The sequence below is a fragment of the Rhipicephalus sanguineus genome, chromosome 3, assembly GCF_013339695.2.
Source record: "Rhipicephalus sanguineus isolate Rsan-2018 chromosome 3, BIME_Rsan_1.4, whole genome shotgun sequence".
In the NCBI taxonomy this organism is placed as follows: Eukaryota; Metazoa; Arthropoda; class Arachnida; order Ixodida; family Ixodidae; genus Rhipicephalus; species Rhipicephalus sanguineus.
In genome coordinates, this window is record NC_051178.1 from 25,230,418 (window position 1) to 25,255,388 (window position 24,971).

Consider the following 24,971-nt stretch of genomic DNA (forward strand, 5'->3'; position numbering starts at 1 on the left):
AAGAAGTCGATTAGTGAGTTGAGCTCCGGATCGTCTTGCTGTTGCCGGGAGATGACAGCCGCATCGACAACTCCTAAAAAGCCTGCGCATTCATCATCCTCTGGGCTCGGTTGTTTAATCGGTGATCTTGACAGGCAATCGGCATCTAAGTGCTGCCTTCCCGACTTGTAGACTACGGTCATGTCGTACTCTTGAAGCCGTAAGCTCCAGCGTGCCAAACGTCCAGAGGGGTCTTTCATGTTGGTCAACCAACACAGGGAGTGATGGTCGCTTACCACTTGGAAAGCGCGGCCATATAAATACGGGCGAAACTTTGCAACTGCCCAAACGGCAGCCAGACACTCCTTCTCAGTTGTTGAGTAGTTGGACTCAGCACGGGACAAGGTTCTGCTAGCGTAGGCAACTACTCTCTCCGCACCATCTTGGCACTGAACAAGAACAGCGCCGAGGCCCACATTGCTGGCGTCTGTATGGATGGCTGTTGGTGCATCCTCATCGAAGTGAGCGAGTACGGGCGGAGTTTGTAGACGCTGCCGCAACTCGTTGAACGACGCTTCTTGCTCTTCGCCCCATACAAACGCAACATCTTCCCTTGTGAGCCGTGTGAGTGGAGAGGCGATGTGCGCAAAGTCCGCTATAAATCGCCGGTAATAGGCACAAAGACCCAGGAAACGTCGGACCGCCTTCTTATCTACAGGCCTTGCGAACTTTGCGACGGCTGCAGTTTTATCTGGGTCCGGCTTAACACCTTCCTGACTGACCACATGCCCCAGGAACTGAAGTTCTTCGAAGCCACAGTGGCATTTTTCTGGTTTCAATGTGAGTCCTGCGGACCGTATGGCTTGAAGGACAGACAGCAGCCGTTTTAGGTGTTCTTCAAACGTTGCCGAAAAAACAATCACGTCGTCAAGGTACACAAGACACGTTTTCCATTTCAGACCGGACAGAACGGTATCCATGAGCCTTTGAAACGTGGCTGGGGCCGAGCATAAACCGAAAGGGAGGACTTTGAATTCATAAAGCCCGTCAGGGCGTCACGAATGCGGTCTTTTCTCGGTCACGCTCATCTACTTCTATTTGCCAGTATCCACTTTTAAGGTCCATTGACGAGAAGTAGCGCGCATGCCGTAGCCTGTCCAAAGAGTCGTCGATCCGTGGCAGCGGATAAACATCTTTCTTCGTAACGTTGTTGAGCTTACGATAGTCAATGCAGAAACGCAAGCTGCCATCTTTCTTTTTCACGAGCACCACCGGTGATGCCCAGGGGCTTTTTGATGGTTGGATCACATCATCCTCTAGCATCTTCTTGACCTGCTGCTGTATGACCTCAGGTTCTTTCTGAGCGACGCGATATGGGTTCTGTCGGATGTGCCTTGCTGTCTCTTCCGTGATTATACGGTGTTTAGTCAGCGGCGTTTGACCCACTCGTGACGTCGAGGAAAAGCAGTCCTTGAACCGGCCAAGAAGTTCCATAAGACGACATCTTTCAGTGGGCGTTAACCTTGGGCCGATGTCGACATCTGGTGCCTGCGGTGCTGTACGAGCCGTTGCTTCCCCTTGCATAGCAAGGCAGTCGTAAGAGTAGTCGAGTTCCTCGAGGTATGCCACAGCAGTGCCTTTACCAATGTGCCGGCGCTCGTTCGTAAAATTGGTAAGTAGCACCTCCGTACGGCCATCAACTAAGCTGACGATGCCGCGAGCGATGGCAACGCCTTGACGGAAGAGAAGCGCAGTTACACGTTCGGCTATGGCGTCTTCATTACACTGCACGCTGCAACTGACGGAAACAAGGCTACATGGCAGCGGCGGCACGCAGACGTCTTCGTCTGCCACACGTAACGCCCTGGGGTCTTGGCCTGCGTCCGAGGTCACGGGATTGCCAGAGGCAAATGTTATAACGCCTTCACGTATGTTGACAACGGCGCCGTACTCCCTTAAGAAGTCCATTCCTAGTATTAGAGGCTTGCAGCACTCCGGTAGGATCACGAATGAGGCTACAAAAGCTCTATTCCCGATCGTGAGTTTTGCTGTACATTTGCCTGAAGGCGTCATTACCTGGCCTCCAGCATTTCGAATATAAGGGCCCGTCCATTCCGTTCTGACTTTCTTGGGTTCGCCTGCCAGTCGCTCACTTATATAATAGAAAAGTCTGCGCCAGTATCGACTAAGGCCATCACTTCAAGCCCATCAATTGTCACGGTGAGGTCGGCAGTCACAGTTTTCTCGGCGTAATCTTCTTGTTCGTCGTTCTCTTGTTTCGGCAACAATGGGGGATTTTCGGCAATTCGAGGACCTGCAACCTTCCACCCAGAGGTCGCTGCTTTCAGTTTCCCCGCCGTGGGCTGGGAGACCGACCTCTAACGGCGTCAGCAAAACTACGGCGGCTCGGTGAAGCAAAACGAGCCGGGGATGGTGAGCGCGTCCGGAAGGTAGCGGAGCTCTCCTGCCGGCCAGCCAGGTCGTCGTCGATGGGGGCGCGGCTTTCACAAAACTGTCGGCGCGTAGCAGCAGGTGCACTTCCGCGGTACCCAGCTGGACGATGGGGGCAAAAACGGTAAATGTGCCCTGGCTCTCCACAATTGTAGCACAGTGGCCGACGATCCGCAGTGCGCCATATATCCGTCTTACGCAGTTGAGGTCGCCTTATGGGATCCTGCTGGGCCCAGGCTGCAACAGGTGGCGGTTGGCGGTACTGCGGCGCGGGCATGGGCAACGGTCGACGAACAGCGTCTGCATAGCTGTATGCGTCCGGCTGGTACGATAGTTCTGTAGCCAATGGACGACGTACAGCGTCACCGTAGGTATATGCGTTGGGCTGGTACGACGCATCAGGGTATTGCTCGGGAGAGGCAAACGCTTGCCGAAGTTCCTGGCGGACGACTTCAGCGACGGATGCAACCGTGAACTCCTGCTGCTGCGGCGATTGCGACGGCGATGTGCACCTTGCGTTCTCCTTTGCGATCTCCTCGCGCACGATCTGTCGAATGAGTAAGCGTAGAGAACACTCATCGGTCGCAGTGAGTGCTGCGGCACCTGCAGGTGCACCGGTGGCTCGGCGATCGCATTGATGGTACCGTTGCTGCAGCGCCCGCTCTATTGCGGTGGCTTCCCTGATAAACTCGTCGACTGTTGTCGGCGGATTGCGCACGAGACCAACAAACAGCTGTTCTCTGACGCCTCTCATGAGATGGCTTAGCTTCTTAGCCTCGGACATGTTGGGGTCAGCGCGGTGGAACAAACGCACCATATCCTCGGCAAACATGGCGACGCCTTCATGTAGCTGTTGGATGCGTGACTCAAGAAGGCGTTGTGCATTTTCACGTCAGTTATGTTCGGGGGACGATTTCCCCAGTACGGATCAACGGTGACTAATCGCAGACGGCGCGTGACGGAAAAGGGGCGCTCGGAAGGGCCATTAGGCCGTTCGCCTCTACCCGCGCCTTTGTAGCCGAACCCCGCGACCTTTTGTCGACCGCTCCTTTCGCGGCGGAGTCACCCGTACGGCGGAAGCGAGCTCACGGTGACTGACAACGTAAACAATGTGTCGCCGTCGCGACGGTCCTCACTGAAGGAGCACCGATGTGGTTTTGCAGTAATTGCAACAGGCGGCGGCATCTTGTCGCAGACAAGGTTCGAGACGGCATAGTAAACTGGGCACGTTGGTGTGGTGCATTTCAGTGTGCGTTGACTGTGTATGTGATTGATGGCGTTTTAGTTGGCTTGCCGCATAGTGAGGGCAGCAAAGCGTGGGAACGCGGAAGCGGAGATACGTCTCTGAGAGAAACAAAGTTCTCTGCTTCATTGGTGGAGTATCAAAAAGGGTTGGTCCCGTAAGGCGGTCTCAGACGAGACAGGGGGGATTTAAAGGAAGAAATAGGAGAGGAGGGGGAGAGCTTGGTGCTCGACGGAGAGATTGCGGAGGGGACAGAGGTCGTGCTTGGCGCCGACTCTGATCCAGGGACGAAGGACTTAGAGATTTTCTCTTAAGGGCTTGAACGCTTGGTGCGGGTCCAGCCCAGTTGTTGTCGCGAGAGCTGTTCAGTGGCCGCCCCGGCCTTCGTTTTGTCATCAAGTGTGTAGATAAACTCAAGTTTGCCAGGATCTGAACAACCGAGCCTGTCCAGTCCTTCAACGTGTCGCCACGATCATCCGAACCATCGGGATCACCTCCATCGACCCAATCATAACTGGCGCAGTCGAGAGGATGACGTGGCGGCTTCCTGGAGGACAATGAGACATCCCACAGTCCTGTGTATACGCACATAACCTTAGCGAAGAGAGGTGGGGCGAAGAAAAAGAAAGGGTGCCTCGGAACGGCGCATGCAAGTGTGCAGCTCGAGAAGGCTGAACCTGAGACAACACCGAGTGCGGCAGTCAACGCAGCTGCAATCAAGATCGGCAGCGTCCTCTCCCCGGACATCGGCACCTCACCCGGAGCGGCTGGCGACTGCTGGAGCGACGAGTACTGCGAGAGTCATTGCACGACCGGCCGTCGTCCCAACCAAGAAGGCAGAGACTGAACGGTGCGAATCCGTCCAAGTACATCGGAAAGCGGCTCCCATGATCTGCTGACTGAGGCCTCGACGAGGAGCCAGCGTGGCGACGCAGCTACCGACAGAAATCACAGGTGGGTCCCTGTCCTGTTTTCTCCGGGAGCACCATGGCGACTAGGGTGACCAGAAGTCAGAGGGCAGATGGGACTAGTGAGAACCACGAGCTTGATCGTGATGAGGCATCGGTAGATACTGATAGCGCACATGTGCGTGCTGTAGAAAGCGCCGATCCAGCTGTACAAGTTCGTGTAAAGGAGCTGGAAATAGAAGCGCTAAAGCTCCAAATCGAGCTGCAAAAATTGAAGCTTCAATCGCACGTGAGCAATGAAGTGGGGCGGAGCGACAGGTGCGGTTTGGCGCGGTATGCGGATCAGTTGCGAGCAGTTCTTCCGCCAATGCCAGTTTCCGATGAGCTGGTGCCGGCGTGGTTCCGGAGCGCTGAAAACATGCTGAGAAGCTGCGAGATCCCTGACGAGGTACAAGGCGCTATCATAGTGCCATTTTTGAATGAAAATAGCCGCACATTGGTGGCAAATCGAGCTGAGAACCGAGTACTTTCATACCAGGAGGTTCGCGACCTCGTCCTGCATGAACTAAAGCTCACCCCTGAGGAGTACAAACGCCGCCTTTATGCCTGCCGGAAAGGAGATGAGACGTGGGGGCAGTTCGCCACAAGGCTCGAGATTTTACTAGATTATTATCTCCGCAGTAGAGAGATTAGTAGTGTTCAGGAGCTGCGGGCGTTGCTCATTTCAGACCGGATCAAGCAGCTGATGCGCGAAGACATGCGCACATACGTGCTACAGCACGAGACGGCGGAATGGCTTAGACCTCATGACCTGGCGAAACTGGCGCAGAAATATGACGAGAGCACGAGTAATCGAAAGTCAGGTAAAACAGCCAACGGTAGTTCGAAGAATGGTGAAAGGTTCGATCGCCGCACGTCAGACAGGCTATCGCAGGGAAACGAAAGAACGGCTGTCCGATGCTATGCATGCGGCGAGAGCGGACACTATCGGTGGCAATGCTCGCAAACGACAACTCCACCCGCGGAACAGGGACAAGACCGTTTCCCTACGGAGAGACTCGCCGCGAGGGTAGTGTGTGAACCGGCAGTGGAGAGCATAATCCCCGAAAGGTGCTATGCCGGTGTGTCAAGATTAACATGGATCGACTTGATAAGTGCGGGGCGCAAGTTCACCGCGTGCGTAGATTCAGGATCAGACATAACAGTGGTCAGGAAAGCATTAGTTCCGGAAGGGGCAAAACTACAGGGAGTAGGCAAAGTGAGCTTGAGAGGGGCATTTGGGCAGGCTGTCCCCGTCGACCTGATGTACGTCCCTCTGGCACTGCATATCCCAGAGGGAGGCACTACTCCGGAGCTTATGGAACTGTGCGCGGTTACCGAGAGACTCGCGGAGGGAGTAGATGCCCTATTAACGCCAGACACGCTGGAAAAGCTTAAACAAACGCAAAGAGAAGCGCGGGAATTGGCGGTTCACATAGTGACAGCGGAGCAGAATGCTGCTGAGGAAGTCGATCGTGAATGTCAGATTGGTGTTCAGGAGACGCCGGAGCACCAGCCAGATTCAACGGGATCGCGAACAGGGTCTGCGACAGAAAGACACGTAACGGCGAAGGAAGCGGGTAATGAGATGTTGACAAAAGAGCAACGGGAGGACAGCTTCCTGCTATTGCCATGGGGGCAGACGCGTGAGGGTACACACGGGATGTTCATGGATGGGTTATTGTTCCACCGGGAACTCTTGAACGCGAGGCAATGTTATCAACTTGTCTTACCTGAAACACGTCGCAAAGCAATGCTGGAGCCCGCTCATGATGCACCTTGCGGTGGGCATTTTTCAGAAAAGAAAACGAAAGGGCGCGTTCGTAGTGCATTCTTTTGGCCAACAATGGCGGCGGACAACAAAAAGCATTGTCAACCTTACCTTACCTGCCAGAAATTCGCGAGTAGAAAGTTGGCCGATCGAAGGCCAATCACTTAATAAGTGAGTCGATGCCTTGTCGCGGTTGGACAGCGGGGATTGCTAATGGAAGCTGTGACTGGAGGGGAGGCCGTTAATGTAAATTTTGTTTTTGGCCAGTACTTTAACACGGATCTCGTTGTGAAGCAAGAGTATGTTAGTTTTTTTTTTTAGATTAGCCAGACAGTAACAGCATTGTGCCGAAATGTTGACTAATTGTCATGGTGCTTCAAGGAATGTACAGTACAGGGTCCAACCTGCGAGGACGTTCCAAACAGGCGCGGGTGTGCCTGCTTGAGTGCATTTCGGTGTGTGTGTCGTGTGCAGTAACCCCCCTTGTGCTATTATGCGTGACTTCATGCGTTTGACTGACCACAAACAATAGGGAAGGGGCCATCCGGCATGACGCTCGGTAGTGATGTTGGGGAATCTTCTATAACGTGTTTCGTGTTTAGTGTTTGTCTTTGTGCGATGTTATTTGCTTACTTGCCTAAGTGAGATGAAGCGTTGTCGGTGCCTTCCAATGTGAATACCCCCCCCCCCCCGCATGAATTTTGAAGTTGAATGTACAACAAGCGTACGTACAACATTCTTGGGTTGGAAGGAGTTATGTTCGGGGGACGATTTCCCCAGTACGGATCAACGGTGACTAATCGCAGACGGCGCGTGACGGAAAAGGGGCGCTCGGAAGGGCCATTAGGCCGTTCGCCTCTACCCGCGCCTTTGTAGCCGAACCCCGCGACCTTTTGTCGACCGCTCCTTTCGCGGCGGAGTCACCCGTACGGCGGAAGCGAGCTCACGGTGACTGACAACGTAAACAATGTGTCGCCGTCGCGACGGTCCTCACTGAAGGAGCACCGATGTGGTTTTGCAGTAATTGCAACAGGCGGCGGCATCTTGTCGCAGACAAGGTTCGAGACGGCATAGTAAACTGGGCACGTTGGTGTGGTGCATTTCAGTGTACGTTGACTGTGTATGTGATTGATGGCGTTTTAGTTGGCTTGCCGCATAGTGAGGGCAGCAAAGCGTGGGAACGCGGAAGCGGAGATACGTCTCTGAGAGAAACAAAGTTCTCTGCTTCATTGGTGGAGTATCAAAAAGGGTTGGTCCCGTAAGGCGGTCTCAGACGAGACAGGGGGGATTTAAAGGAAGAAATAGGAGAGGAGGGGGAGAGCTTGGTGCTCGACGGAGAGATTGCGGAGGGGACAGAGGTCGTGCTTGGCGCCGACTCTGATCCAGGGACGAAGGACTTAGAGATTTTCTCTTAAGGGCTTGAACGCTTGGTGCGGGTCCAGCCCAGTTGTTGTCGCGAGAGCTGTTCAGTGGCCGCCCCGGCCTTTGTTTTGTCATCAAGTGTGTAGATAAACTCAAGTTTGCCAGGATCTGAACAACCGAGCCTGTCCAGTCCTTCAACGTGTCGCCACGATCATTATGGTACATTATGGCACACATTATGGTACAGAGAGAGTTAAACACACAATGCCACTTACATTAAACGCATATTATGCACGAGACATAGATATATTATCACTAACAAAACAAGAAATACTGGATCTCTGCGTGGCGTAAAAAACAAAAAAATCTGCACCTTAAATAAATGTCTTCATCCACTTATAGTATGATTATCACCAATGGTATTATGACAACATGGTGTACTAGAAAGTATAATAATCAGTAAATACATGTCGCGATGTAGTTTCATCACTGTTCGTACTTATTGTTCGTATTGTTTGTATTTATTCCTTTATTTTATATTGTGTTACACAGACATTCTGTCAGGCCGTTGAAGTGTAAATGGAAGATAAATACTTTATTCTGTATTCATTTTTTGCTTATGTATTCGCTGTATGTTGCCTATGTACGGGTGGCAGGAGCTCTGTCAAGCTGCGACGAAGCAGCTTTTTCTCTTGCCACCTTTTTTCCGTTTTATCGTGCAAAACGAAGGACGAAAAATAAAACATGATTGATTGATTGATTGATTGATTGATTGATCATCCGAACCATCGGGATCACCTCCATCGACCCAATCATAACTACGTCGGTCTGTGTTGCCGAAGGTCTCGCGTAACCGACGGCAAAACTCGTTCCATGTTGTCAGTGTTGCCTCGCGGTTTATGAACCACGTCTTCGCACCGTCTTCAAGGGCAAAGTATACGTGGAAGAGCTTCTCGTCGGGGCTCCAGTGGTTCGACTTCGCTACCCGTTCAAACTCCTCAAGCCAGTCTTCCGCATCTTCGTTCGGGCGGCCGTGAAATGGTTCGGGAATCCGAAGATTCTGGACGGTTACCTGCGTAGGGCTTCTTGAAAACGCCATTTCTTGAGCAGGGGTGGCTGTCGGCAGTGGGGGTCCCTGTAAAAGGCCAAATTCTGGTCTCAGACCTTGCAGGCGACGGCTTGAGCGGTGTACAGGCGTCTCCACGCGTGGCGGTCTCGTGGGGCTGGTTGCAGGGCTGCTCACAGGAGTACCGATCATGAGGCGATGGTACCCAGCTCCTCCACCAGTGTCGCGGTTATAAAACACGGGGGCTTTATTTAGAAAGGCGTACGGCGTGTCATACTCCAAGATAGCGCTGAAGGCGTGCAGCCGCCAAGAACGTCTTCTTTTTCGGTCTTTTCCGCTGCGCCTCTCGAGCGCACCGGTTGTCTTCCTTGTCGTCGCCAGCGTATAGACAGACACAAATATGGACGCGGCAATATGTATGTGGTACTCTTCCCTGCTAATAAAGAGTTATGACTTATGAGTGGCGCTTGTCATCGCCTTCTTTTAAATGCGAATGCATTTCTTAGTCGGGCTATGTAAGGCATCCGGCGTTGTCCGCGCGCCTCTCCGCTATCACTCCCTCTCCCATAACAACAGCTGCGGGCGCGCGCGCTTATCATTGCCCCTAGCAACCGGAGCAGGTGGCGCGGGCGGAGTAGTGGAGAGGGAGTGGAGAGGAGGAGCGCGCTCTGGCGTGTGAGGGCGCTCGCATCGTGGGAGCTCGGCGGAGCTCCCGCGTGTGTGGAGAGAGTGTAGGAGAGGGTAGGTGCAGTGCTTCGCTGCTCCTCTCGCCGTTCGCTCTCTCTCCTCCCTGCGCCACCGCCCAATGCAGTGCGTTTGAAATGCGTTTGTAGCGTTTGTGCTGCCTTGGCACAGCCTGAAAACAGCGCGTCCTAAACGCGTTTGTGCTGCACTGAAGGCGGTGGCAACATCCCTGAGGTGATTACGAACGCACGTACGAAGCGTTCGTTGAAAGAGGCGCCCAAAAGGGAGACACTTGAGCGCGTCGATATGTCCAGCTTTACGTCATTAAAATTACTACGCCGTGTACTCTCGGCGCAAGAAATGCATTCGCATTTCCTCACGATTCCCTTCGGGGAAGTGGCGGCATTTTTTTGTGTTCGTCGCTTCGTTCATTACGCTAATATGTCAGCCAGTTATGCACGAGCAACTAGCCCAATCAATAATTCCTTTATTGGCGACGTTTCCAGTGCAATTCATTGTAAAAACGTGCAGGTTTCACGCTGAAGGCACTGGAATGACGTTGGTTTTTGCAGTATGAAAAGCTTGCAATCACACTTTTATAATTCTCGAAAATTCTAACTCCAACGTAGGTACTGCTCCGCACTCTCGGGCAAGCTGTCAACGACGTCAAGCTACGTGACGCTGAACATATTATTCGAGGTCGGAGACGACAATTTGGTGCCGGTCGACGTGTGGCTCACATGGCTGGAAGGAACGTACGTGTTACTGGAGGGCGCTCCGGATCCTGTCAGCATAGCCGTCGCTATGCTGAGCAAGCTGGTGCCGGCTGTGGTCAGGGACTTCTGGGTCGAAGAGACGGCCTGGCGCTCGAGCGCCGTATTTCAAGCAGTGGCGGCCAGTGGGAGGAACTGAAGAGCGGCGCTTTCTCCCAGCCCTGCTGCGGTTACCGGAAACACCCGCCAAACGCAATGGTGTCACTATGATGATATGACAATGACCCACGCACTGCTTCCTTGAACGTCATCTTGATTTTCTTAAGTCTCTGACAGCCCCTTCCTTTTCACTTTCGCATAAATGTGACTCATACAATAAAACATCATCAATCCTCACGTATCTGTTCCACGGCCTGTGGACGGTCCTCTGAGAGAATGTATATTCCGGCAAGTTCAGTCAGTCAGTGCATTTATTTTTCACCAAAACAGATACAATGGCGAAAAATGGGAGATGGTAGAAAAGCTGCAGTTACTGCAGCTTGACTACGCACCGTCCACCGTGCGGCAGCAGTGACATGGTAGAACAAAATGCAGAGATGAAAAAAATAAATAAAGCAAGTAATAATACAAGGAAAGGCGAAATAAATGACAGGCCAAGATATACAAACAAAAAGGAATATTTCCTGAACACATGATCAAAATAAATCGTACAGCGTATATCATCGCTTCTGTACATAAGATGAAAAGAACACAATGACATTGTATTCTACACTTGGTGAGAAAAACTGATGCAAAGCAAAACAAAGTGAACAATGTAAACAATGCACACCGACAAAAAAATGTTTGTACATCGATAGTGCTCAACGGGTCGATGTTTATGTCTTGCTGCTCATATGAATTGAGTACAGTTGGTAACATGTGGCTACGTTTTTGGGTGCCGTAAGTGGTAACGAAATTCTCCAGGGGGTCTATATTGTTATATGCCGCTTACCTAGAAGACGAAGAGGGGGAGGACGTGTTCGTTGCAGCTTTCGCCATCTTGGTTGTCACCCCTATCTCTGTGATTGTGTCAATACTGTAAATACAGCCTTCTTCTGTCGTCTCCCCGTAACATCTTTGGTGGAGGTGCGGGGTACATCCGAAGCACACCACGGAACTTCGAATCGGTCGTCTCCTTGAGCAATCCACCATGTCGACAGGCAGGCCCGTTGATCCTGCCCCCGCTACGCCAACTGAACCCAGCCACGTCGCTGTGACCCATCTCCGAGACCCTGGTACCTTCTGCGGAACTGAAACGTGCACGTCGAAAACTGGCTGGCCGACTACGAGCGCGCCAGCAAGACCAATCGGTGGGACCCCACGTTGATGCTGGCCAACGTCAGTTACTACCTCAGGGGAACGGCCATGGTTTGGTTCGACACGCACGAGGAGGAGCTGACCAGCTGGGATGTGTGCAAACAAAAAATGAAAGACATTTTCGGAAAGCCTATTGCACGACAACGCGCCGCCCAGAAAGAACTTTCGTGCCGTGCACAAATCTCGACGGAGCCGTACATGGTGTACATCCAAGATGTCCTAGCCTTGTGGCGGCAAGTTGACAACCAAATGCCCGAAACTGCAAAGTCAGCCACATTCTCAAAGGCATCAGCGATGACGCTTTTCACTTACTAGTCTACAAGGACTGCTCCACCATCAACGACATCATCAGGGAGTGCCGACGCTTTGAAGAAGCGAAGAGTCATCGAGTCACGCAGCAATTTGTTCGACTCCTGAACACCGCCGCCACGTTGTCGTGCGAAGACGCCCAGCTCCAGCCGCCGCCCAGTACCGAAAACTTCTTGCGCCTTGTGCGGCGAGAGATCGAGGCAGCATCGCCATCCGCACCGCAGGTCCGTTCTTACAAAGAAACCCGCCCGACAGTGTCGTTGATCCAGGCCGTCGTGCGCGAAGAACTGGCGAACGCAGGCATCCAGCCCATATGTGCCCTCAGTCGTCCCGCGGTCAGCACTGTTCCATCCTACCGCCCACAACCGACCTATTCCAGGTTCCGCGATCTGAACCAGTGGCGCACACGAGATGACAGGCCTATCTGCTTCAACTGCAACGGGGTAGGCCACATTTCTCGCCATTGTCGCTATCGTAGGCCATCGTCTCCTCGTGCAACGTACCGTCCAGAGGACAGAAAGTGGTATTGGGCAGAATAAAATTACTTAAAAGAAAATAAAGGTTTAAGCCCTGCCTGCTGCACCAAAGTATCGCAGGCTACCGAATTTAAATAAAAAGAATAGGACATGAATGTCAAAAGGAAATTTTGATAAAATAAAAGGAAAGTATAAAAGAAAGGGGAGTATCACCACCAGGGAAACAACAGCCAAGGGAACGGGTCAGGAATATCAGGGTATTTATTAATTGTATGAAAATGTTCCTATGTACATCCTAGTTTCGGTCTTCGTCTTGACTTACAATGGACTTCCATGTGTTTACTTGTTTTCTTATCTACCAGTAGTTTTTCACATTCGTTGTTCTGTCTTGTTCTTGACTCACAATGTTATCTTATCTTCAGTCGTTTTGTTGATCTTCATTGTCCTCTTGGTAGCTTCGACATAGTCTTGCCTGAAGTCTTCCGGTTCTTCAAGGTCCTCTTCGGAATCTTATCTGTATTCCGTTTATGGCGAAGTGTTTTTTTTCTTTATTCGGTTTCCCCATTCCTGTCTCGACTCTTACATTTGACGCTTGCGTGAGACAGTAAAAAATAAAATAATTGAGGTTATAACTGTTAACAACACATTTGACATGCAAAATGGTTCAAAATATTGCTGCAGTGTTTCGTAGTCTCTTTCTTTCTCTTTTTTTTCCTTCTCTCTTCTTCTTTTTTTTCTTTTTTTTTCAGTTCTTCAATTTTTTTTCCTTTTTTTTCCCTCGTTTCTTTTCTTTTTTTTTCATAACTTTCTTTTTTCTTTTTCCTGTTTTTTCTCTTTTCTTTTTTCTTTTTTTTTACAATTTCCTTGTGTTCTGCTGTTCTCTCTTTTTTCTATTTTATTGTTTGACATTATCTTATATTAAGGCAGTGGCATTTGAGATGTTTATCATTTTCCTTTTTTATCCTACTCTTTATTTTTCTTTTTGGAAATTCCCAGTGACGAACATGCCACCATTGCTCCTATGTTTGCCACCAGTATCTGTCAGTTGCCCATGATGACAACATTTGAATTGGTGTTTCATTTGTGAAACTATGATTGTAGAGTCGGATTGGTCAAGCCATTGGCAGCACAGTTGACTCCTTTATCCCTTGATCTCTTTGGTTATAAACTTGCCAATTACCGTTCCAAAAGCGGGGGCTTTCTATGGCCTGTGTTTGCAGTTGTGAAGGGTTCTCTTTTTTTTTCTCCAAAGAGTGAGGGTTTATTTTGAAAGTCAGGATGTTCATGGTGTGGAGCTAAGGTGTACTGGTGGACTTACTTTTCTCCATAAACACCACTGATGCTGCTTCCGAACTCTTACTTCTTATGTTTATACATATGTATATATATGCATATATTTTTGTGGGGGGGGGGGGGGGAATGGTGACGGAATCGCCACCGGGAATTTTGGAATTTTGTTGTATTTCGTTTTTCCAATCGGTCTATTTTTTTTTAAACCTTGCTGTTTATGTTGTCTACCATACTCTCAAGAATTGCCACTGCCTGTACATTTTCTATTAGTTCGTATTTTCTTTGAGTGAGATCTTTACAATGTTTTTTCAGTTGTGTTCTATAATTTTTCGTTAATTCACAGTTAGTAAAATAATGATCTAAATCTGTTTCTTCTAAATTGCAAGGGCATGTTCTATTGCGTCTTATTCTGAACCGAAACAGGTAATGAGGAAACCGTCCATGTCCCGTCAAAATTTGGGATATTTGATGATTTGCGATAAATTGATTTGGGATCTGATGAATGTTTTGGAACCAACTATGGATGTAGCTTTTGCGTAATATTTTATTTGTTCCCAGGATTGGTTCCATTTTTGATATATACTTTTTTGTAATTCTTTATTTATAAATTTCTTTGAAATTGGGAGATTAATTTCTTCTCCATATCTTATTGCTTTCTTTGCTAGTTCGTCAGCGATATCATTGCCTATATTACCACTGTGACCTTTTACATATGTTAGTATTATTTCATTTGTTTGTGTGGCTTGCTTCAATAACTCTTTTATTTTACATATATAAGGGTTGACATTTTCGGGATTGTTTACGCCTAGCAGCACCGATAGACTTTCCGTTAGCACTTGATAACTACCTTCGATTTGTTGAAATGTTATATATTCTATGGCCTTTGTTATTGCTATGGCTTCCGCTTCGAAGTTATTACTGTAATTTGGCAATGAAAACTGTTTTGCTTCTGTTATTTTTCCTGATTTCATTACTACGAAGGCAGAACCCGCTCCAATGTCATTGCATGAGCCGTCTGTATAGATTTTGTACTCTGTTGTTTGATGTACTTCTTTGTTAAAGCTAAATTTTAACCTGTTTGTAGGGTGCGTTTGCCATTTGTCAATATTTTTAGCGATATTATTTGAATCGAATGCCTTCTCTTTCCAAATAAACTCTTTACCGTTGTTTATAATGTTGTGTAACTTTATTTCTTTCTCTATTCTCAAATGTACAGGTGGTACATTAGCTAAGACATTTAATGCATTATTTGCTACCGTTTTGTATGCTTTTGTTATGGAAAGTAACGGTTTTCTTTGAATTGATTTTAATCTTTTAAGTATGGTAGTAATGTTTCTATACCAAACTGGTGCTGCATAAGTTATAATTCTCTCTGTTCCTCTTATATATATTTCTCTAAGTTGTTTGTTTTTGATTCCTCTATTTTTCCCAGTGAATTTATTTAAATTGACTGTTAGGTCTGTTACTTTCTCTTTAATATAGTCTAAATGGGGTATAAAGGACAGCTTTTCATCTATAATCAAACCCAATATTTTCATTTCATGAACCATTTTTATCCTTTCACCTCCCAATTTAAGTAATGGGGGACTTTTGAAATATTTTCCTTTCTCTATCATAAACTCCGTTTTTGTAGCGTTAAATTCAATGTCCTTTTCTTTACCCCATTTGTGTATGATATCTAAGGTTTCGTTTGATTTTTCTTGAAGATTTCTTTTAGACGTTCCTTTAACTATGATCGTTAGGTCATCTGCGAAAGCTTGCACATATGTGTTCTCTGGATATTTTTTTTTGAAGCACTTCCGTCATCATGATTGTCCATAACAGTGGGCTTAGTGGGGATCCTTGTGGGGATCCTTTCTTTAAACTATATATTTTTCCCAAATCTGCGTTTTTATATGAGATTCGTCGATTAGTCATGACTGCGTTAGTTAATTTTATTAAGTTTTTTGGACAACTATTTTTCTCTAAGAATGTAATTATTTCCATTTTGTCAATAGTATTAAATGCGTTTTTAATATCCATTGAAATTAATAGTGCTGTTTCTTTGTCCAAGAGTGCTTGGTCTAATTTTTTCTTTATATTTTCTAATGCCTGTGTTGTTGATGTTCCATGCTTAAATCCGAATTGGTTTTTCATGAGTAAGCCTCTTTTATTTAGAAAATAATACAACCGATCTTTAAGTAATTTTTCTAGAATTTTGCCGAATATTGAGTTAATTGCTATGGGTCTGTAATCTGATGGGGTAATTTGGTTTTTCTTTTTAGGAATTAATATAATTCTCGATATTTTCCAATTTTCCGGAAAATATCCGAATTTTAAACAACTATTGAATATGTAATAAAGAATGTTTTCGTCTTTTGGTAAATTAGTTGAATAAATTCTGTAGTTAGATTATCTGGTCCCGGGGTGACCTCTCTTTTTAAATTTTTTATTACAATCTCTACTTCTTGCTGTGTAAATTCTCCATCCTTTTCTGCTTCGTTACTTATGTCGGTACCTCCTAGGCTTATCTCTGTTTCGTTTTCTTCTGATATTGCATATAATTTGCCTAAAATATAATCAACTGTTTCGTTGAGGGAATTCGTTGTTGTCTGGTCGTCTTTTACCATGCTCTTTATGATTACTGGTCGTTTTATCTGGTTTCGAGCAATTTTATATCCAATATTAAAAGGGTTCTTTGTTATTTTTGATATAAAATTCTCCCAATCTTTCTTTTTTGCTGTTGCTATATTTTCTATGTATGATTATGTTCCACATAATATTGCTCTTTAAATATTTCTCTTATGTCCCCTCTACTATTTTTAAAACGTCTTTTCATTGCTGTTACTTTTTTCCTTTGAATTTCCAATTCCAAATTCCACCAACTTTTTCCTTGTTTCTTTTCTTTTGTTATGCGTTTTTCATGTTTTTTATAGAGATTTTCTAGAGTTTTATAAAATTTACCAATTAATTGTTCGATGTCTTCTGCATCATGAAGATTTTGCGATTCCTCTTCCCAATTAATACTTAATAACTCTGTTAGCGCTTTTAGCTTTCCTGTTTTAGTTGTTTTAAAAAGATGAACTTTTACGTTTTCGAATATTTCAATTTTTATGAATTTGTGGTCGCTGTATGATGGATTTTTTAATACCTTCCAACTTTTTGTTTCCTGAATTAGGGTGTTCGAAATAATTGATAAGTCAATCCAACTTTTCCCGCGTGAAGTTTCGAACGTGGGGTCGCTATTATTGTCATTTAATAGCGTTAGATTGTTTTTATAATGAATTCTGTCACTACTTCCCCTCTATCGTCAAGGTTACTGCCTCCCCAAAGGTGACTTTTAGCATTGAAGTCTCCTGCTATTATAACATTTTCGATATTTACTTTTTGCATAACATTGTCTATTTTAGCTAGTAGATTGTCTATATTAACTTTAGGGGGAGCGTAACAATTGATTAATAATGCTTCTTTATCTTTGAATTTTACTGTTACCGCGACTAGTTCTTCTTCTATATGTACAGGATATATGTTTAGTAAACTAGAATGAAATATTATACCCGCTTTTGGATTGTCATTATGTGCTATTATTCTATTTTTTATTGGGAATGGTATTATCTTTCCTTTTAAATGATATGGTTCTTGTACCATAGAAATATGATGGTTTTTCTCTTGTTGATAGTTATTTAAATTTTCATTTGCCTTAAATGCTCTCCCTAATTAACCTGTATAATTACCAATTTTTCTAGCTGAGTTGATGTTATATTCGCCATTTTTTTTGAAGATAGAAAAGAAAGAATAAAAGTACTTACTGTTTTACGTGTACTTGTAGCTGCCTAAACTTCCTCGAGTTGAAGCTGCCTAATGATGCGCTTCCTCTCCTGCTCTCTCCTCCGTAGGAAGGTGGGACAAGTCATGGCCATCATTGAATGATTCGCTGAATCTGCCTCTGTTCCCTCCTCCGTGCAAATGCGGCATTCATAGTCTTCGACCCTACATTCTTTGTAGTGGTGTGAGCCCCCGCATTCAGTACATTTGGGGGATCGTGCTTGGCACCACCTCTGTGTGTGTCCGTATTTTGCGCAGAAGGTGCACCTTGGAACGAAAGTGTTGTCGTAAACTGGGCATCTCTCTCACCCGATGTTCAGGTGGGTTTTGTCCTTAAGCTCATGCCACGCCTGGACATTTAGGGAGACGATGGCTGTGTTACCATTCTTTCCCTTCCAAGTCCTTGTGACCTGTACACTTTTCAAAGTACAGTCGAGTTCGTTTTGTTCAATGATCCTTCTTGAAATGTCTTCGTTTTCCATTTCCTCATCTATGCCGATGACCTTAATCTCCGGCTGCTTCCCTTTAGGTTGCCTTGTCTTTAGTTTTTTTCCCAATTCATCATCTTTTTTGATGAATTCCTCAAGTCGCTGGAGTCCTTTCTTGGATGAGGACATGATCACGATCCCCTCCTTTCCGGGGCGCATCTTGGGTTCCGGAACTCCCAATCTCTGTGGGTCGACTTTCCTTTTGTCCATCTGTTTTATTTCATCCTTGTCCAGTCTGTCTGAGGTGATGATCAAAGCTAGCTTTGCATCCCTTTTGTCACTCTCTTTTCCTTGTTCCTCAAAGAAGTTGGGGATTTCTCCTCCCGATCCTTCATTTTTGCTTTGACTTTTTAGTTTGTCTGCGTACGTGTCTTTGCTGACAGTTTGCTCCCTTGTTGTACTTAAAGTACCTTGAAGTCTTGCCACTTCATGTGTGGCCTCTAACGTCAGGCTCTTCAGCTTGGTGAACTCTGTCAGGAGTTTGTCCAATAGTGCTTCCTTGTCTTCTGCTCCTCCTGCCAGCGACAAGAGTGTCTTCATAAATGACCTGTCAATTTTGGCCATCTTGCGTAATGTCTGGGAAGTTTTTGAGTTTTCGGCCGTTATGTTATCCGGGTCATTGGCCTCTTCATCTTTTTCTTCAGAGGTTTTCCCCAGTCCGTGCTGGTTTGGAAAACTCCCTCCTAGTTCCTTGTCTTTTTTGTTCTTGTGTCCTTCTGCTGGGGTCCTCTGGGGCTGCCCCTCCGTCTCTTTCCTCCATGTGTTGAGGGTCGTTGGTTCCTCTTCTTCCCATGAGTCTGGGATATTTTCATCGGAATCCTCATCTTCTTCGATGAATGTGTAGTCCCTGCGGAGTTCTTTGACAATTGGGGTTTTCGTTTTCTCCCCCAAGCTTTGTTTTACTGTTGGCTTGATGGCAGTTTCATTCACTCTACATTTCACACTTCTTGGGACATTTAGTACTTCCATCGTCTGGTGTTCTTCTTTCTCTTTTTCTTCTCCTTTGTCCGCAGGTTCTCTCCGTCCCGGAGTCTTCGTTTGCACTCTCTCTTCGTTCTTCTTTTTCCCCATTCTGGTTTGACTTTAGTCTTGCAAAATTCGAAGTTTTTTTCCTTGTTGCTCCGTTGGGGATGCTTCCCTGGATTGCTTACTTTCGAGCTTGTTTTTTCTTTTCGTGAAGAAAGGAAGAGGCGGTGTTAATTTCTCTTTGAAAGTATATTTGCCGCTGTTCGTTTTCTGCTCCTTTGCAGAATTCTGTGCTTCACCGCAGTGTTCGGACACCTAAGAAGACCTTAAATGCGTGGCTGTACTTCGCCTGTCTTGGGGGTTCCAGGTTGACCTACTCATGCATATGGAGAGACTCCGACACCAACATGGGTGCTCCCATAGCTCTTTTCCCCGCCAAAAAACACGTTTTTAGAATGAAATTTCTAAGTAATTGGTCGTTATTTGTCGTAAAATACTGGTATGAACGAACTCTCTGATGGCTCTTCTTTATGTTCGTATGTTTTTTAACTCTAATTACTAGTTTTTAAGGCCGGATGAATGCAGATAAAGAATGCGTACGATTGAACTTCAGATTTCCTCACTATACTGACTATACTATGAATGAGCTATGGTATCTTGATTGACTGTACTGTGATGGATGCTGGCACACAGTTATGCTCCTACCAAGGAGGTTATATACTATTTCTTCTGGAGTGGAGGTGGCGCCCCCGTAAGTGAAGCCGGTCGCCGCCATATTGCAAAAGGAAAAACTCGGAAGCAGACGACGGAGTGCGCTCCGTTGCCCCGCCGTCGCAGTTGTCTTTGGGGACGGTGGCATGCTTTTGTAAAGCAGTTAAACATTTTACGAGGCCATGGTGACTTCGTGCGTCGCTTATGGCTGCACAAATCGCAATAAGAAGACGCCTGGGATCACTTTTCATGTGTAAGTGTCCTCACTTCGTTCGCTGACGATTGTCTGTTTTTCGTGCATGCTGTTAAACTGGAAACAATTTGAAAGGTGCGCATACATGTAATACATGCGTGCAGTTGTAGCGACGAAAATTTTACGCTTTAAAGGTTCGCTGACACGACGTTGTACGTGATTTTTAAGTGTATACACGAAGTGGGTGCAGTCTAGCTGGACGTACCGAGCATTATTGGTACGAGTAGGAAGTCTGAACGCCCTTAGAATTCCGAGCTTTCTGGTGTTTTCTTGCAAGTCAAGACTGGCGGCGTGCATGCATATTTATCCGGTGCATGGATATCGAATTTGATGCATGTTTATCGAGGAATTGGCAAACGCAACATTCCATGACGTGATTATCCGTGTTACATGTTTCCAAAAGACTGCGCGCAGCGTTCTACCTGGGAACGTGCCGGTCGAAGAAGTTGTTAGAGAGCTAAGGACAGTGACCAGCTCTGACCACCTCTGCTCCATGTAAAACAATTTTATCTCTAAAATAAGGTGCCGCCCGTTTAATTCATGGCCGATCCCCCGCGGTGGGTTGCGCCAGGTTGCCAAGGAACAACCAACCAACCAACCACCTCTGCTCTATTCACTTCGCAGAATACTGCTTCGACAGAACGGGGCAGACAGCCTGGCAGTGTACCTACAATGTTTCCTGCTTTCCCAGCGCATCTACAAAAGCCTGTTAGTTTCTACCTCCTTGACGTAGCTTCAGCACAAATAGTTACGAAAAGACGAAATTGCGGCAAAAGCAAGATGTAACTCTTATGAAATCCGACCAAACCGAAACCGAAACACCGAAGGACGCGGCTGCTTTACTTTTTTATGCGTCTAGTCTGAGAGGGCGAGCTACCTCGTTTTGAGGCTGTGCCGGCTGTGCGCGCTGCGCTTGCCGTGATGGCACACGTCGCCCACGTAGGTTAATGCTTGCGAATCCTCCTTCTGGCCAAATGTTCGCGTGATGGATGTGTGCTTATGTAAAGAGAATAAGTGCGTTCCACGTTAGCTTGTGTTTACCCCTTGAACACTGACGCCGTTACATTACAAAAACCCAGTTCCTAGTAACACATATGTAATTACAGTGTTCCAGCGCGCTCGATATACGAAGCACCCCTTCGACAACAGATTATTCTGAAAGTCTGCAGCTGACAATGGTTGTATGACATAATTTGTTTCATGAACGAGAAGAGGCAACTGTTCGTGGGTTTAAAGCAGTTTCCATCTCATTTTTTGATTGTGGGACTGCAAACCAACGCGCGCGCCGCGCGTATTCCATTGCCGTCTATGGCGGTCGCGCCCTGTTTTTCCTCTAGCTACATGGCCGCCGGCGGCTTCACTTGCTCCCGTTGGCGGCGGCCGGGACTGCCACTCCAGAGGTTCTATAGAACCTCCTTGGCTCCTACCTTAGGGGTCTTGGTTGTCCTAGCCATGCACATGGAGAGATTCTGACATCAACATGGATGCTCCATTGCTCTTTTTCCCGCCAAAAAATGCCTTTTTAGAATGGGAATTACAAGAAATTGATCATTATTTCGCGTGAAATACTGGTAGAATTAAACTCTCTGATGCCTCTTCTTTATGTTCTTATCTTTTTTTACCCTGATTACGCTTTTTTAAGGCCGGATGAATAAGGATAAAGAAGGGTACGCTCGACCTTCTAGAATGTTCCTTTTTTTGTATACGTTTATAAATCACAGAAAATTAGCTCAATTATGTGGAATTAATGAAAACTAATGGTTGATTGATACTCCTTGAACCCTGCGGACTCCGATGACACCAAGTTTGAGCAAATTGAAAGCGTTCTAGTACTCGATTTCTTTAGATTGTTTTGTGTTGTCTCCTCTGTTTAGGAGATGCTTTGTAGGACCACGTTATGGTCGGGGACCAAATTGCTTGTAATTCGCTTAAATTACTCTCAAATGATTCCAAACCGGTGTCTACAGACTCGCCAGAGGTTCCGATACAAGATGTACTACAATGAACTGAAATGAATATGAATTAAACTCACTTTTGGGAGGACAACTTGCGGAGCTGCTGAAACGTGACCCGCACCCTTGGCCGCCTGGTGGTGAACCCGTCCAGAGGACACTCGATCCTCACCTTTTTACGCCCGCGAGGACCCTACCAGCCTTAACGCCCAAACCTCGGCCGCACGTTACGACCGCTCGCCGTCCCGGGGAACCATAGAGTTTCCTAAAATGACCTAGAGGGAACTCTGGCGCTGCGATCGTTCAGCCACCATGGGAATGATGGGTAGTACACGGATTTGCCTAGTCTTCGTGCTTGTGGGCTTCGAACGCACTTGTGGCTTTGTTTATTGCTATGTTTTGGTTTTCTTTCAGATAAAAGAATGGATCGTTGTGAACTTCGTGACCAGATTTGAATCGGTGAGCCTAAAGAAGTTAAAGTGGTGAAGTGAAACTGCTGATTTTTGCTGAACTTCGTTTTGCGACAAAGCGGATGCAGGCGACGCGGAGCCAAACGGAGCCGAAAAAACGAAGTTTAGACAAATCCGTGTACTACCCATGATTCCCATGCTGGCTGCAGCGCGATGCATTGCAGCTCCCATAGACACTAGCGCCAGAGTTCCCTCTAGTAAGTATTGTAGGAAACTCTATGCGGGGAACCAGCGACGTTCTCGGTCACCTTTGCCCCGTCGCTCACCTTCGCCGTATCCTCGCCGTCCCTTCTCGGAAAACTGACCAGTGCAGCTCCCGGAGGTGATGCTGCATTGGCCTACCGACCCGGAAATCCTCTTTTGACCCTGGCTACCCGACAAAACCTTTTGGACGTAGAAGTCGATGGCGTACCGGTTTCGGCGCTCATCGACAATGGCGCCCAATTATCAGTAATGAGCGCTCACCTTTCTCGCCGTCTCCGCAAGGTCCTTACGCCCGCTTCATCACCTGTTGTTCGTGTAGCCGATGGCGGTACACCTCATGTTCTTGGAATGTGTACTGCGCGTGTGAGCTTCGATGACCACAAGACCTCAGTTCTCTTGGCTGTTCTGGACGAGTGCCCCCATGACCTCATTCTCGGCCACGACTTTCTGAGCACTCATTCTGCCCTTATCGACTGCTTTTCTGGCCTTTTACGGTTGGAGCTTCCTGCTATGCCTGAACGCACCATCGCGTCGCCTCCACGTTTATGTGCTGTCCAGTTGGTTCGCTTGCGCCCAGGTACAGCTACTTACGTCTCGTTTACCCCAGATCCTCCTGTACGTTATGGCGACTACCTGATTACCCCTTCCTTCTACGTTCTCCTGACGCGCCGTGTAGCTCTGCCTCACTCCCTTGTGACTGTTTCTGCGAACCGAGCATGTCTACCTGTCCTCAACTTTGGACGTTGCACACAGTTGCTTCCCGAAGGTATCACGCTGGCCACTATATCGTCTTTAGACTCACACGGCCCTGTGGCCCTGACCATTGATACTCCACAACTGGCTTCAGGAAGCGCGGCTGCTAGTGCAACACTTGATGACCCGCTCGACGACATGATTGCCCCGGACCTTTCCCCTTCTCAAAGCAAGGAACTCCGCCTTTTGTTGGCGTCATACCGCGACGTTTTCGATTTCGCTTCGCCGCAGCTTGGCCAATATCTCTGGTCACCCACTGTATTGATACCGGGGACTCAAGACCCATTCATCGCCGCCCTTACCGCGTCTCTGCTACCGAGCGCGGCGTCATTCAAACAGAAGTCGACAAGATGCTCGCTACAAGATGCTCGCTAAGGACATCATCGAGCCATCTTCGAGTCCTTGGGCGTCCCCTGTGGTTCTTGTAAAGAAGGACAACACCTGGCGGTTCTGCGTCGACTATCGGCACCTTAACAAGATCACCAAGAAAGACGTCTACCCTTTGCCGCGAATAGACGACGCTTTTGATTCTCTTCATGGCGCACGGTACTTTTCTTCCATAGACCTTCGCTCAGGCTATTGGCAAATCGCTGTCGATGAAAATGATCGGGAGAAGACGGCCTTTATTATACCACATGGGCTCTACCAGTTTAAAGTCATGCCCTTTGGGCTGTGTAACGCGCCCGCAACATTTGAGCGCATGATGGACTCCCTACTTCGAGGTTTCAAATGGTCCACATGCCTCTGTTACCTGGACGATGTCGTCGTTTTCTCGCCTACCTTCTCAAGCCACTTACAACGCTTGTCGGCTATTTTGCGTCTTTCGCACAGCAGGTCTTCAGCTCAACTCTTCAAAATGCCGCTTTGGCCGCCGCGAGATCACCGTGCTTGGCCATCTTGTTGACGCTGCGCGTATACGGCCTGACCCTGCAAAAATACGCGCCGTTACGAACTTCCCCACTCCACGTTCTTCCAAGGACGTTCGCTCATTTTTTGCCCTATGCTCCTATTTTCGCCGCTTTGTTAAAGATTTTGCAGCGATTGCGCAGCCCCTCACATGCCTTCTTAAAAAGGACGTCCCCTTCTCTTGGGGTCCTGCCCAAGCGTCGGCTTTTTCCCATCTCGTCGACCTACTCACCTCGCCCCCTGTGTTGGCTCATTTCGACGACTCTGCACCCACCGAAGTACGTACCGATGCCAGTGGTCATGGAATCGGCGCTGTTGTCGGCCAATATCAACGTGGTCAGGATTGCGTTATTGCATACGCCAGCCGCCTTCTTTCCGCAGCTGAACGGAATTATTCAATAACGGAGAGAGAGTGCCTCGCTCTTGTTTGGGCCGTCGGCAAATTTCGTCCTTACCTGTACGGCAGACCCTTCACCTTTGTCAATGATGACAACGCCCTCTGCTGGCTGTCTTCTCTGAAGGATCCCACTGGTCGCCTTGGTCGTTGGGCATTGCGACTTCAAGAGTACACGTACACTGTCGTCTACAAGTCTGGCCGCTTGCATCAGGACGCCGACTGCCTGTCTCGATATCCCGTAGACCCACCAGAACCTTCGGCAAACGATACCATTCCATCTGTGCTCGCAATCACTGATCTCTGCAACATCTCTGCTGAGCAACGCTGTGTCCCAACTCTCCGCAAGATCATCGACCGCCTCAACTCACCGACTCCTGACTCCTCCCTTCGTCTCTTCGTGCTACGCGATGGCACCTTGCT

General features: G+C 47.6%; 2 protein-coding genes across 2 annotated transcripts in view; one reads left to right on the top strand and one right to left on the bottom strand.

Annotated features, from left to right (window-relative positions):
- Window positions 1-10,616, top strand: part of LOC119386504 (uncharacterized) — a 50,371-nt gene extending 39,755 nt beyond the window's left edge. Inside the window, exon 3 of the mRNA XM_037653771.2 lies at window positions 10,133-10,616. Within this exon, the coding sequence (XP_037509699.1) occupies window positions 10,133-10,415 (283 nt within the window). The 3' untranslated portion in view covers window positions 10,416-10,616. The remainder of the gene's footprint in view (window positions 1-10,132) is intronic.
- Window positions 10,617-14,531: 3,915 nt separating this feature from the next.
- LOC125757577 (uncharacterized) lies at window positions 14,532-19,145 on the bottom strand. Its single transcript, XM_049413155.1, has one exon. It carries the CDS (start codon window positions 19,008-19,010, stop codon window positions 17,757-17,759), a length of 1,254 nt encoding a protein of 417 aa, XP_049269112.1. The 5' UTR covers window positions 19,011-19,145; the 3' UTR covers window positions 14,532-17,756.
- Between the last annotated feature and the right edge of the window lie 5,826 nt (window positions 19,146-24,971).